This window comes from Camelus bactrianus, chromosome 22 (assembly GCF_048773025.1).
Source record: "Camelus bactrianus isolate YW-2024 breed Bactrian camel chromosome 22, ASM4877302v1, whole genome shotgun sequence".
Taxonomy (NCBI): Eukaryota; Metazoa; Chordata; class Mammalia; order Artiodactyla; family Camelidae; genus Camelus; species Camelus bactrianus.
Genome location: NC_133560.1, coordinates 6,527,265 through 6,541,146, shown reverse-complemented (window position 1 = coordinate 6,541,146; position 13,882 = coordinate 6,527,265). Strand labels below are relative to the sequence as shown.

Sequence of the window (13,882 nt, the reverse complement as noted above, 5' to 3'; positions counted from 1 at the left end):
TCCTACCATCAAAAAGAGTGAAGGATCATGGCTGGGTCAGTGGTTTCTTTGAGGAGGGGGCACTTTGGCCACATCTGCCTACCATTCTTACCAGAGCCCCCCACTCCCGCCCCCAGGAGAAGGCAGACAATCAGCTGGGGATCAGGCACTCTTTGGTCCATGTTTTCCCAGTGGCCAGGATTCCTGTGGGTGAAAACCAGCCACACACCCCGGGGTGAGCGCACCTGTGCAGGGCCTGCGCCCACTCCATGCACCCTCTCTCCGCCCAGGCCTGGACTAAATGCTGGACTGGACTGAATGTACTAAAAGCCACTGAAAGTGGTTAAAGTGAAGAATTTTATATTATGTGAATTTTACCATACACTGACAAATAAAAACCCAAAACAAAACCATTCCCCATCCTTACCCCAAACCAAAATCTTCAGGGTGGACCTGGAAATCCATATCTTTAGGAAGCTCCACCAGGGACTAAAATCTAGCAGAATTTAAGACCTGGGGTGGAAGAACCTCAGGCGCAGGTGGTTTTCTAGGCCTGATGTGGGGGGACGCATTCTGGAGTCCTCTCCCGGGCCACGCCCCGCGCTGCTGGCTGTGCCTGACTTGGGTGGGCTGAACCCTCCTGGTCTGAGACCCAGGCTTAGGCTCATCTGCATAAACCAGCCCCTCTAGCGAGTGATTGGCTGAAGAGTGGGAGTGTGATTTCATCTGAACCAATGAGAATCAGGCCCAGAGCTTGTGCTGGAAAGTTTGGGAAGAAGTTGTTCTTTCTGCTGCTTTGCCAGAAGGTGAGAAGTGGGCCTGGGGTGGCCAGCAGATGCCGTGGGTGGCCATCCAGCTGCCTCCTGGGACAAGTCTGCCCACCAGAGGGCAAACAACAAGGAGCTGGGCACGGAGAGGGCAAGCCTGAGGCTGGGCCTGGGGCTCCAGCAGCCACCAGAATGTTGGCCAATGTTGGTCTCAAGGTGAGGTGACCCAGTCACCCACAGTGTGCAGGGGGCGACGGAAGGCTGCTGGAGCCCCAAGACGGATCCCCAGAGGAGGGGATTCCCGAGGAGGGCCTGAAGCACAGTGAGGAGCTCTGAGACACCAGGCTCAGAAGAGAGGGCACGGGAAGTTCAAGGGGCAGAGGCTCACGAGTGCGGGGTTATTAGAAAGGAGGCGGGGTCCCCTGAGAAGGCCCTGGAGATCTGTGTGCGTGCCAGTGCCTGCCCTCTGCCCTGACTCACCTTGCCAGGTGCACACATGGTCCCGTCCAGGGGGGGCCCCTTCTTGGTCTTGCAAAAGTACGGGTTGTCAGGGTGGCTGCACCACAGCTGCTTGCAGGGGTCGAAGGTCCGGAACTGGAAGAGAGCCCCAGCAGCTAGCCAGGCTGCCTCCCACGTCAGGCACCCTCCAGGGGTGCCACCCTGCCGCCCCGGGTCCTCTTGCACAGCTGCGGAGCCAGGAATGACTCGGCTGCCCGTGACGGGCTGTGCGGTGCCCTGAGCGCTGTGTCGTTCTGGGGCTGGGAGAGCCTGGGGCCTACAGCATGGGCGCGTCACGTCCTGCAAGCTGCCTGGCCTCCCCAGCCTCTAACTCTTGGTGGCTGCACCTCTGATGGGGCCTGGACAGACTGCTGGCACCAGTGGGCTTGGCATGAAAGCTAGAGGGCATCCCTCTGGCCCAGGCAGGAGTGGCTGGCGGCTGGCAGGGGCTGACACTGCAGGATCTCACGTGCACCTGCTGTTCCCCTGCTGAGCACTTCACCTAATCCCTCCTGAAGCCCTCCCTGCTGCTCCAGTAAGCCCCACCTTCACCCCAGCCTTCGCCTCTGTCCCCTGGACTTTTTCCCTAGCCTTTATATTTCCTGTCCTGATAGCCTTTCCTCCCAGGACTTCATCCAGCTGGAACTCAGATCTGGCCGTGCCACTCCCTACGCAAACCTTTCCAGAGCTTCCCACTGCAGTGAGTCATTGAGATGAGAATCAAGCCCACTATGTTCCTTATGCAGTGTGCAAGGGGCTGGACTGCCTGCATCAATACCCGAGCCTACCACTTGCTTGCTGTGTGGCCTTAGGCTGGTTACTCAACCTCTTTGGGCCTCAGTTTCCTCATCTGTAAAATGCTTACTTCCTTTATGCTGTTGAGATGAGCATTGAGTCAAACATTAACAGACACCAAAGCTCTTGCCACAATGCCTTGCATGGGGTGGCCTCGAACAGCAGCCACACCCAGTTCTGACGGCTGGGGTTCCTGCTGACGGCTCAGCCCCAGCGCTCGACCCTAGGGGACAACTTGTTGCTCCTCTGTTTGCTGTGCTCCCTCAACTCTAGGCATACGTGGTACCTTCCAGAACACCCTCTCCTCCCACTTAGCCTTTATAGCTCCCTTCCTCCAGGAAGCCCTTCTGAACTCTGCAGACCAACACACAGGCCTCACTAGGCCCCCACATCCCCCGCTGGTCCCTGCGTCACAGTGCTTGTCGCCTGTGTGCTCCCTGCCCCAGCCAGGAGGGCACTGGTGCCAACTGGATGAGGAGGGGTGGGCGTGGAGGGAGCTGCTGCCATGTCGGAGGGTGGCTCCGCCCCGTCCCCAGGAGCCCCCAGGAAGCCGGCCCGGGCCCGGGAGGTGCCGAGGGCCCCACGCTCACCGCGGTGCACATCATGTAGCCCAGGCCGAAGTCAAAGCGGCACTGCTCGTTCATGGAGTAGTGCAGCCCGGGCAGCTGCGGCAGCGCCGGCCAGTCGTGAGCGAAGGGGTCGTCCCGCAGGCAGTCGTAGGAGCTGTGAGGGGACACGGGCGCCGCAAGCTGCCTTCATTGGGGGCCTGCCTGCTCCCCCCAGCCCCACGCTGTGCTGCCTCAGTTTCCCTGCCGCATCTCTTCCTAGGCATAAAGCTGTCCCCCAACCACCACCCGCACTGCAGGCTGGAGGACCCAGGTCCAAGGGCTCCGGCTGGGGGCCCGGGCACATGGGGCCAGGTGCCCTCCGAGAGCCGAGCCTGGCGCTCTGGGGCGGCCCTCGGGAGGCGCGGGGCGGTACTCACTGCAGGTAGCGGCTCAGCTCCTGCTGGCTGCAGCGGGACCAGTGGAAGCGGTGGAAGGCTGCCTGCACCAGGGGCGCCATGATGCTGCCCAGCCGCACCTCGTCGCCGCAGCGGTTGCCCTGCCCATCGTGCTCCATGCCCAGCCTGTGCGGGACCCGAGGCAGCCTCACTGGACCCTCCCCTGGTCAGCTCCATCCCACCCAGATGCTGGGAGGGCACCCCGCACCTCCCCCAGGTGCCCCACTCCCCCGGGCTGGCCTGGTCTGCCCTGAGCCGGGTGGTACCCACTTTCTACCCACTAGATTCTTAAAGCCGGGGCAGTCTGGGGGACGGCATCCAGCAGCAGCCCCCTCAGGTGCCCTGTCCCCAAGGCAGAGCACTGCTGCATGAGAAAGCACTGGAGGTGGAGGCATCCACCACCCTCTCCGCACACACCCGGCGGCCCCGCGAAGTTCCCCATCAAGGCTCATGCGGCAAGATCCAGGTGGTGCCTGGAGCATGCTCACCGGGCAGGGTCGTGGCTTCCCCACCCCCAGCTCTCTGCTCCTGGGCGAGGCTCCTTTGGAAAACAGGTTAAGAAGACCCCTGTGCCCAGGCACTTGAATGGTGTAATGGGTAGAAAGCCCCCAGGCCCTGCCTGGCCCTCAGCAGAATGGGCCTTGGGCCTGCCCTGTGCGGCAGCACTGGCTCAGGACATCACAGCCCAAGGGCTTTTCCGACGGGGCCTGTCTCTCTCTGGGCATAGAGGAGAAGTGGGGCCCCTTGAGCCCCAAATCCCCCTTAGACCACAAGGATGGCGAGGCCACTTACACATGGCCAGTCTCGTGGGCCACCACGAATGCCGAGGAGAAGCCGTCCTCGTGGTTCAAGGTGCAGCTGCGGACGGGGTGGCACATCCCGGTGACAGGAGCATAGCCTGGGAGGAGACAGAGGGTGGCTCTAGTCCCAGGCCCAAAGCCCTGCCCGAATTGGGGGGACCCTGGTCCCAACCCCACCCCCCGACCCCTCCAGAGTAAATGAGCAGAGTCATGTGCACCCCCGGCTGGCCCAGCTCAGGAAGCCACCGCTCTCCACCCTGGGGCCTCAGCCCTACCAGTCAGCGTCCACACCGCAGCTGGGTCAGTTTTCTGAGTCCAGGTCTCACCTCCTAGGACTCTCTGGCGCCTCAGCAGGCAGCCTCCTGCCAGCTGGCCCCCTTTCATGCCACTGCCCACATTCCTCCCCAGCTTGGCCGAGTGGCCTTCTGCCCCTGGGCAGCAGCCGTCTCCACACCACCTCCTCCACTGCAGGCTCCATGGCCCTCGTGCCTGGCAGCGCACCCTGAGCCCACTCCCTCGGGGTCTTCCTCGGCTCTCCCGTGGCTTCTCCCCGTTTCCATAGTGCACAGAAGACTGCAGTGAGGGCGGCCCTGAGCTGCTCAGGGGCAGAGTCAGGCCAGGACAGACGACATGCCATGCTGCCCTGCTGAGTCGTGCAGAGGGGACTGGCCCAGTGGTTGGGGGCTGACCAGCCACAGACGATGAGGCCGTCGGAGCCCCAGCCTGGGAACCCCGCACTCTGGCTGAGGAGATTCTGAGCCACGTTTCTGCAAGGGGCCCAGGGGTCTGTCAGGAAGGAGCCGGGACCAGGCAGGGTGCCCCCAGGGGCAGAGGGTGGGGAAAAGAAGTGGGAAGGGCAGTTGCAGCAGGCCATACCCCCTAAGAGGTGCCAAGGGCCACCCCCAGCCACGCCCCTCCATCAAGGGCTTCTGAAGAGCCCTGAATTCACAGGTCACGGTGAGGAGACACCGTGGGCTTTGCCAGCCCAGTTACAGTGTGTGGCCCAAGGAAGCAGCCGGGGACGAAGCCTGGCAGGGAGCCAGGGCGGGGCTGAGGAACGAGCCAGAACAGCCCAAGCAGGGGGGCGGGAAGGCCCCCCTGCGGCGTGGCTGGTCTGTGGAAGGGCTCACCCACTGGCTGGGCTGAGCCAGATCACAGGGTGTCTTCAGCTGTCCCCAGGGGAGGTTCACAGGACCGCATTCCCACCCATTGCGGGGGCGGGGAGTGGCTGGAGGGCATGAGGCTGAGACCCCATCCCCAGCTGAGGAAACACAGAGACCCGGGCCCAGCCGCTCGTCCCTGGACAGGGCAACGCCGGGCACACAGAGCCGCGTGTGCCAGAAGGCGTCTCTGCTTAGACCTGGGCGCCCTACAGACCCGCTGAGTGAGAGGCCCAGGCTCTCCCCGGTCTCAGCCTCTTCCTCTCAGACGCCACGGGGCATCCCAGGCAATGTGTTCAAAGAGAAAAACAGAGAAAGGAAGGAAGTGTGGCCGAGAGTGCTGTTCCACACTTGTCTGTAAAAGCATCGTCATCTAACCATTATCGTTTTCCCTTGTAATAAACAGGAAAATCAGAGTGATTTTGCTCTGCAGATTTCGAGGTGATTGCTCTTGGATCGGTGCCAGGGCCAACCTTTGCAATCTTCTCTTTGGCCTTTGCATGCAAACCTGCATAGGAACATGCGCCTCAGTGTATTTCTCATTCACCTACTTAGCATTACGTGAACTTTTAGGATCTGTAGATTTGAAAATGTATCTGTATTTTTTTTGTTTACATCCTTCCTCCTAGCTTTGCTGTTACTCTTTCCAGAAATCTTATTAGATGTTGTACTTCCTGGATTGAGCCTCTGTGTCTCCTAACTTTTCTCTCATGTTTTAATCTTTTTGGATGCCTTGATTTTTTTATTTCAGCTTTTGATTTTTCTATTCTGCCCATCACACCTTTAATTTCATAAAAATCCTTTGTTCTCTAATTCTTCCTAGCAACCTGTTCTGGGTTTACGGATGCATTTTCTCAAACATTCTGGCAACATTACCTTATAAAACTGTGCTTTCCCATGCTCTGAGTTCTCTCTGTTTCCTCTGGAGTCAGTTTTCTGATTTGGTTTTGCATCTGTGTCCATTTTTTCATCCTATACCTTTTGTTAAAGGTCTGGTAATCCTTGGCTGTCCTTTCACGTTTTAAAATGAGGACCGACCTCACTTAGTATCAAAGTTGTGCTGTTTTCTCTTCTATGAGACAGTCCTGCCCCCTGTGAGTGCCCTCGCCTGGACGGACGGCGGACGGGGCGCTCTGCCTGCCAGCCGGCCGCGCTGGTCCGGGCCGTGAAGGGCAGCTAGCAGCCCTCCCACAGCGGAGAGGCGCCAGCACCAACTCGCAGCCGCCCTCTGTGCGTGGTGGGACCTAGAGTCACACCCTCTGTCCCCACCTGCATCCCACCGTAGTGCCCATCTGTGTGGCCCAGGGGACCACTGTCTGGCTTCAGAGAGGTTTTGTTAACACGAACTAGCTGTACCTCTGAATAGGGGTCACATAAGAAGTCTTTCTCACTTTTTGTTTGTTTTGTTTTTTGGGGGGAGGTAATTAAGTGTTTGTTTGTTTGTTTGTTTGTTTATTAGCAGAGGTACTGGGGATTGAACCCAGGACCTCGTGCATGCTAAGCACACGCTCTACCGCTGAGCTGTGCCCTGCCCCACTTAGGAAGTCTTTCTATTTATGCAAATATGACAAGTGGTTGGCAGAGAGAAGCTGAAGGTTAAGAGAGTAGAGTCTGATGCAGGGCAGTGCGTACAGTAATTCACGGAAGAAAGTGCTGGAAGGACTCAGCCTACCTGTCAGGTAAGTGTACTTATTTTTATTAAAAAGATCACTGGAACGATCAACCTGAAATGAATGAAGATGACTGCCTGTAGAGGATGGGGGTGAGGTGAAATGGGTCTACTCCCCAAAACATACATTTTTATGTAGATTGTTAAAGCTCTTTCTTTCGAAGTTCAATATATGCCCATAAAAAGGCACTCATCATACGGCTACAACCAGCGGCTTCTCACAAAGGGATCACACCTGCGGAGCCACCTCCCTGGTCAAAACCTAAAGCTGCCCGCACACTGCAGAAGCCCCTTCTTGCTGCCTCCAACCTCCCTCCCGCCTGCCCCCTCTCCTGACTGCTAGCACCACAGGTCAGTTTTGCTCACGTCCAGATTTGAAATGAATGGAATCCTAAGTTTATGGTCTTCTCTGCCTGGCTATGCCACTCTACCCTCCCCGTGCGAGATTCACCCACGGGGTGGTGGGCTGTCGTGGTTCTGTGCCTTGTTGGAGGTTAAAATCTTCAACTGAGGCTGTAGAATTGTCAATTTCTTCTTTCTATTTACTTATTTAAAAAAAATTGGCGGTGGGGGGATTAGATTTATTTATTTAATTTAACAGAGGTGCCGGGGACTGAACCCAGGACCACACACATGCTAAGCAGGCACTCTACCACTGAGCTATCCCCTCCCTGCAATTTCTTCTTTTAAATCTGTTGGTTTTATGTAGTTTCAATTTTTAAGGACAGCCCCTTAACTTTCAAACTTATTCAAATTTGTGTTTTAAAAACCAAGGAAAGCAAACAGCTCTGAAGCCCAGCCTCGGATCTGTCTGGTCTCTGGGCTGCCAGCCCCAGACTCTGCCCATTTCGCTTCCTCTGATCTTCCCTGTCCCCCTGGGAGATGCAGCTTCTGGGGGGCGGGGGTGTCAGAGTCCCTGGTGCTCTTCAAGAGCCAGGAGGTCAGCAGCACTTACCCAGCCCGTTGGCACAGCCCCCCTTGCCTGGACACCCTTCCCCAGCCCGGCCCCAGGCTGCCAGGGGCCCTCACGGGACCAGGGGCTCATCCCCAGCCTCCCTCTCCTCTGGGCTCCCGCCCGGGGAGGCTCACCTTGCATGCCTGAAGGCCCGAAGTCCTGCCGTGTGAGGAATATGGCGTGATCGTGGTACTCATCGTGGTCGGTGTCCGGCTTCTGCTGGAGGTAGGCCCAGCGGCAGACGTTTTCCAGACTCTGTGAGGGGTTCCCAATCTCAATGAGGCTCATGGACTGCAGGGCGGGAGAGACGAAAGACAAGGGTGGGCGTCTGGTGGTCCAGGTGGGAGCTGAGCAGACCCCATCTCCTGGGGACTGGGTCCGCATGGCCCTAAGCCCAGGCCCTCTCAAGACACCCCTCCCTCTTGGCTCCATTCTCCTGAGTGGATGGAAAGGCTCCCCACTCACACACACCTGCATGAGCTTCCACACAAAGTCACTGCACAATTTCAGGTAAGCCGTGGGAACAAAACTCTGAGGCTGTCTACGGCCTCCACGCGTCCGTTCAGCCCACCCCTCGTCCGGGGCCGCTGTATCCTATTCAGCACCCGCACTGTGCAGGCCCCGGCCAGGAGGCAGAGGCAGTGGGCCCCGCTCCCCCTGATGCGCTCACGTTGTGTTAGGGCCCAGGGCAGGGGAGACACAGCTCCCAGCAGGGCTGCAAGCCCAGAGAAGGGACGGGAACCCCGAGTTTCCCCCTTGATGGAAGCTGTTTGCAGAAAACAACACAAAGGAGGGGGAAAAAAACTGCATTAGAAATGGCAGGGAGCCACACGAGGGACAAGAGCGTAGAGGTAACTCCCTCAGGAGCCCTGGACAGGAAGCCAACGGGAGCAACCATGCTCCATTTGGGATTGTGGCGCACACCCATGTGCCAAGGCTGGTGGCGGGACTGGCAGCATCACAGCCCGCTCTGCACCCTGGCATTGGCATTCACTCTCCCATTCAGCCTTCACAACCACTCCGAGAGTCAGGAAACTGAGGCTCAGAGAGGTCAACTAACTTGCCCCAGGTCACACAGCTAGGAAGCCTGAAATCAAAGTCTACATTCAATCCCCTGCCCTAAACTTCCTCCCCCAATAAAACAGACACCACATTGTCTCAAAAGCAAGTCTCCTGTAAGTGGCACTCATCCCTTTTCGTTCTACAGTCCTCACAGCAGGCATTCTGGTTTCTGCTGTCACCACATACTCACACGACCAAAGTGGTTCCCTCCAAGCAAAGAGTCCTGGGCACATTCTTTTCCTCTGTAAGGACATCCGTCCACAGAGTAGAGCTAAGCACTCCTTGGTAGACACACAAGCAGGCGTTTGGTTTCTTTCTTCTCTCACATAAATGTATCCGTCAGGCAGAGCCACGGGATCCTCTCCGTGTGTACAAGCAGAGAGTGATCAGTAACAGGGCACTGTCAGTAAGCTAGTGTGCTGCAGAGGAAGGAAGAACGACTCAAGGCCAGAGAGGACTGGCCGCTGCCAGGTGTCCTGTGGGTTATGCAAGTCAATGGCTTACAAGATGGCAGACCCGTCCCCAAGTCCGAAGCACAGAGCCAAGCGCTCCTGGGGGATCAGATTACTTGTCATAGCAAGATGTAGTGAGTCCTAATGAAGTCAGTGGCAGATTGGAGGGAGACGTCAGGTGGCCAGGACCTGCTGGACACTGGCACAGAGGTGGGCAGCCCAGAGGATGCTGGGAAAGGGGAAGGGACGTACGCACCTGTCCCCTTGTGACTGGGTGCCCCCATGTGAGTGGGAGGAGCTGTGACAAGCTCTGGCAAATGACCCATTGGCAAAAATGATGTGTGTCTCTTCCTGGTCCGAGCATTGAACTGCCCACAAGAGACGCTCCAGAGATCTCTCCTTGCTGGCATGTGAACCAGCAATGCCGAGGTGGTGGCTGCCTTGTCACCCAGTCCCTGAGTGACAGTGAGACCAGAGTCCCCTGCTGACTCACACAGAACTTACAGCAGGAGATCGATCTCTGCTGTCCTCATCTGCTGGGACGTGGAGCTTGCTTATTTCTGTAGCACAACCTTGCCCACCCTGATGGACACAGGAAGGGCAGAGGAAGGGGACATGGCATCTGTTTCACATCCGAGCCAGACCCCTGGGGGTCAGCCAGAGACCCTACCACGTGATCGCTGCCTCTAGAAAACCTGGAGAGGCCACTGCTCTGGAGGAGGGACTGAATGAAAAGGTCGCCTTTCCTGGAAGGAGCTTTGGGTGGAACAAGAAGACAGTGGCCCTCGTGGGTGGGTTTGCTTTGGTGCTGGAGTTTGGGGCAGGTGGCTGGATTCCACCGAGCTGAAGGTGGCCACCCCGAGCCCTGATTAGAGGGTGATCACGCAGACCACTGACGACCACTTCACTGAGGATGGCCACACAGCCCCCACTGGACTGGGACTCCCCCGCCCCTCCCAAAGCCTGGCGAGGCCACCACCAATGAACAGGGCCCTGTCTCCTTCAGGGCCAAGTCTCTCAGTCCATACGTCAGGAGACTGTTCCCCACCATGGACTTGCACACCTGCCAGGTTCTGAGTTCCACGCACTGGGACAGTTCAGGTCCTGCGGGCTGCAGTTACCTTTGCCTGTGCTCTTCTGACACCAGCAGCCCAGTCCCCTTTGGTAAAACTTCCCCCCACCTTCCCATCAATCTGGACCTGACCCCGCTCTGGGGCCGGAGGGCTCAGGCCCAGCCAGTCCCACCCTGCACTTCCCCAGCACCATGGCGGCTGGGGCCAAGGAGGAGGGACAGTGTGAGGTCGAGCCTGGAGCTGCCACCCCGGGAGGAGACCCCAGCTGAGGAAGAAGCCAGCACAGAGAGAGCGGGGCCTGGGCTGCAGACAGGCCGCTTCCTGGTGTCCCCACACAACCACCTGGCTCACCCAGGCCTGAGACCAGCCTACCATGGGCCCGTCTGTTACCTATCACCAACAGTTATTCCAAGACTTTATGGTCTGAAAAACCCCAAATGAGTATTATCCCACGGTTTCTGTGAATTAGGAATCCCAAGGCAACTTAGCGCAGTCCTCTGGCTCAGTCTCCCACGGGACTGCCAGCAGCCGAGACTGGGGTGGTGGTCTCATCTGAAGGCTCCCCCGGGGAGGCCACGCTCCCACGCTCACTCACGTGGATACTGGCAGAATTCAGTCCCTCCTGGGCTGCGGGACCTAGGGTTCCTTGCCAGCCCACCTGGACCTCACCACAGAGCAGCCACACATGGCAGCTTGCTTCCCCCATCGTGAGTGACCCGAGAGACAGCAAGAGAGGGCACATCCAAGACAGAAGCCACAGTCCACTTGTAAGCAAATCTCAGCCCCGCCCACACTCGAGGGGAGGAGCGGGCTCAGCAGGGGCCATCCTGGGCTGCCTGCGGCTGAGATGTGTCTCACGCACGGGTGTCAGGAAGTCAGTTTAAGTTGTGCTATTGTCAGCTGCAGCTGACAGAGCTGGAGCAGCGGGCTTCCTCTTTGGAGAGTCCCGGGCAGCCAGTTGAGGGCACTGGCTGGCAGATGAAAGCCGGTGGCTGGTCTGCAGGGTCCAGCTGGTATGTCCCACACCAGTGGGAGAGGAATGCTGCTCCCATCTTTGAGGAGGGGTCAAGAGTTCAGCCAGAAAAGACACACCGTGTCAGGGCCAGGGAATAGGAATGAGGCCATGGAGCCAAAGGCTGAGACAGGGTGAGAGTGAGCAGGCTGTGGGCTGGGGGCTCAGCTACAGGCCCGACTGCTCAGGGGGTGGGCTTGTGGGAGGTGCCAGGAGGGCGCTGCAAACTCAAATGCCTACAGGGCAAGGCTGGAGATGTGAGTCAGTGAGGCAGGCTGGTGCTAAGAAAAACGAGTCTTTTTTATCTGCCAGTTTAGAAGGGGTAAGGGCACAGAAGGTTATTTCCCTGTTCTGACATAGAAAGTGGGGTGATAAGGAGTGGTGAGGACTGCGGCAAACCAAGGGGCCCACGCCCAGCTCAAGGGGAGATGTCCCTCAGCGCCAGCCTCACTGGCCTGTAAGAACAGAGCCCAGAGTTGCCAGATTGGAATTCTCAGGCCAATCCCGAAATCTGGATTTTACAAAAGCAGCCTACCTTGTAGTTCGTGTCGACTTGAATTACAGGAAGTTACGTGAACAAAAGAAAACACATCCCTCAGGTCACCAGGTTGAAATCCCTGGAATAAAGGCCCTTCCAGGCTGGACCCAACACTGGCACACTGGCCAGGGCCTCCTGCCTCCCAGACACAGGGTTCTCCTGGGTTTGATCCAGGTTCCCATCCCCCTCGGCAGCCAATGTGATCCCACGGCTGCGGCAGGATAATTTATTGCAATATTGATTTGCGTTCTGTTTTTGCCTTGTCTTCCCTCACCCCCTCCAAGAAGCAGCCTGTCGCTTGCATCCTCCAGCCCCACAGGGTTTGTGCTGCAGGGCCCAGAGCAGAAATTGTCTGGGACCCCCTCCCAGCTACTGGGTTCTAAGGAGACTCCTGGAGGGAAGAGGCAGAGAGAAGGGCTCCGAGGGGCTACACCAGGACCAGGTGGCCCTGGGGAGGCAGATCATGGAAAACACAGCCACGCACTGGGCCCTGGGAGCCTGTGGTCCAGACGGGATCCCGAGAGGTGGAGGAGGAGGGTGATGTCAGCGTTTGGGCATCCAAGCTGCCGAGCTGCTGGCACTTCCTATTTCTCCGCTCAGGTCCCCGCTTCCTCAAGGCTCTGGCCCATCTCAGTGGCCACAAAGGAGCTAAGAGCTGGGGTCCTCGTACTTGCTGGGTCTGGAGCGTTCAGGAGGGTGCAGGGTGCCCAGGGGCCAGTCTATTACCCGGCACCCATCTTGTGCCACGTGGCAGGTGCCAGAGCCACGTGCATTTTAGAAAGAGCTCCCTGAGTCAGTGAGGAAGGAGCAGGGAGGGAGGCAGCATGGCTGCTGAGATGGAAGGGGGAGTCGGCTGGTGCAATGTCAGCAGAGCCGGGAACACGGGGTTGCAGGAGACAAGAGAAGTGTCGGGCTGGCGGGTGAGGGAGGATGGTTGTTGGCAAGGGGGAGGCAGGGGGAGAGGACCGCACGCTTGCTGGGGGAGGTGGGGTCCCCAGTGCCTCAGACACAGGCGAGAGATCATTCTTTGGGGGCCCAGTTTGCTCCCTTCATAAAAGCTCAGCAGTTTTCCTTGGGGAGCTCTCCTGCTTCTTGGGGTGCAGCCCCTGGGGGATCAGTCCAGGGCCAGCCTGGGACTCAAGTCAGGTCAGTGGAGCAGAGATTCAAAAGGACCAGAAGCCGGCTGAAGCAGGCTTGCCTGGTGGCAGTCCCCAAAACACCAGCCACGAACTCCTGCCTCCTGCACCCCAGGCCCAACCTTTCCTCGACTTCCTCCTCCCACTTCCTAAGAGCCGCCAGCCTTCCCATAGGTTCTGCCTGCCCCAGAGGGCTCCTCACAGACAGATGTCCAGGCAGGGGGCCGAGGAGGGAGGTCTGGGTGCCCACGTGGGTCATTGGGCTCCAGTGGGATCCCCGCTGGCTCCTGTGCCACCTGGCCCACATCCACAGCCCTCAGACGGGCCCTGCTCTGCGGGGCACCCAGAACCCCTGCCCTGTGCCTTTGCTGTGTATCACGCGCAGCACGTGAGCTGTAGCCCTCGTCGGGGCAAGGACAAGAGATGAGTCTATTTCTCCCTCAGAAGTGATGGAGGGAGGCTGAGAGAGTTGCCTGTTGCAATTAAGAAAGATTCTCACACCCAGCTTACTGTGGTCATCTGCATTCCTCCCAGCCCCAGAGGCATCTCTCTGCCTCCTGGCTGCCTACCTCTCTCTGCACTGGCCTTTTGTACGACTCTGCCTGTTCCCCCCACCTGTGCTGGGCTGGGGACTGCACCCAGGGCCATGGTGTTCCAGGGGGCAGCACCCAGGCCAGCAAGGGGGCTGCCCCAGGACCAGCCTCTCTCTTCCAGAGGGAGCCACAGGCACCAGCTGCTCAGAGCGAACTGCAGTGGGGTGGTGCGTGGAGCTGTTTTTACAGTAGATGGGGCATTTCCGCACCCTGGGGCTGGGTGGTGGCAGGGCTCACTATAAGCAAGTCACTGGGCTCTGGGTTCACATGTGTCACCTAATTTAAACTGTATAATTGCCCTAAGATATAGGTGCTGTTATTATGCTATTTTGAGGATGAGAAACAGTATCTTAAACAATATAAGTAACTCATCCGAAGTCCCACCGCTAG

The 13,882-nt window shown here is 58.2% G+C and overlaps 1 protein-coding gene across 3 annotated transcripts in view; it reads right to left on the bottom strand.

Annotated features, from left to right (window-relative positions):
• The window catches only part of ADAMTS2 (ADAM metallopeptidase with thrombospondin type 1 motif 2), a 205,018-nt gene that overhangs the window by 37,522 nt on the left and 153,614 nt on the right, over positions 1-13,882 (bottom strand). For all 3 annotated transcript variants that reach the window (XM_074350140.1, XM_074350139.1, XM_074350141.1), the window contains 5 exons: positions 7,761-7,917; positions 3,835-3,940; positions 3,025-3,168; positions 2,630-2,762; positions 1,227-1,340 (listed from right to left, as the gene is read on the bottom strand). In XM_074350140.1, the coding sequence (XP_074206241.1) occupies positions 1,227-1,340; positions 2,630-2,762; positions 3,025-3,168; positions 3,835-3,940; positions 7,761-7,917 (654 nt within the window). The remainder of the gene's footprint in view (positions 1-1,226; positions 1,341-2,629; positions 2,763-3,024; positions 3,169-3,834; positions 3,941-7,760; positions 7,918-13,882) is intronic.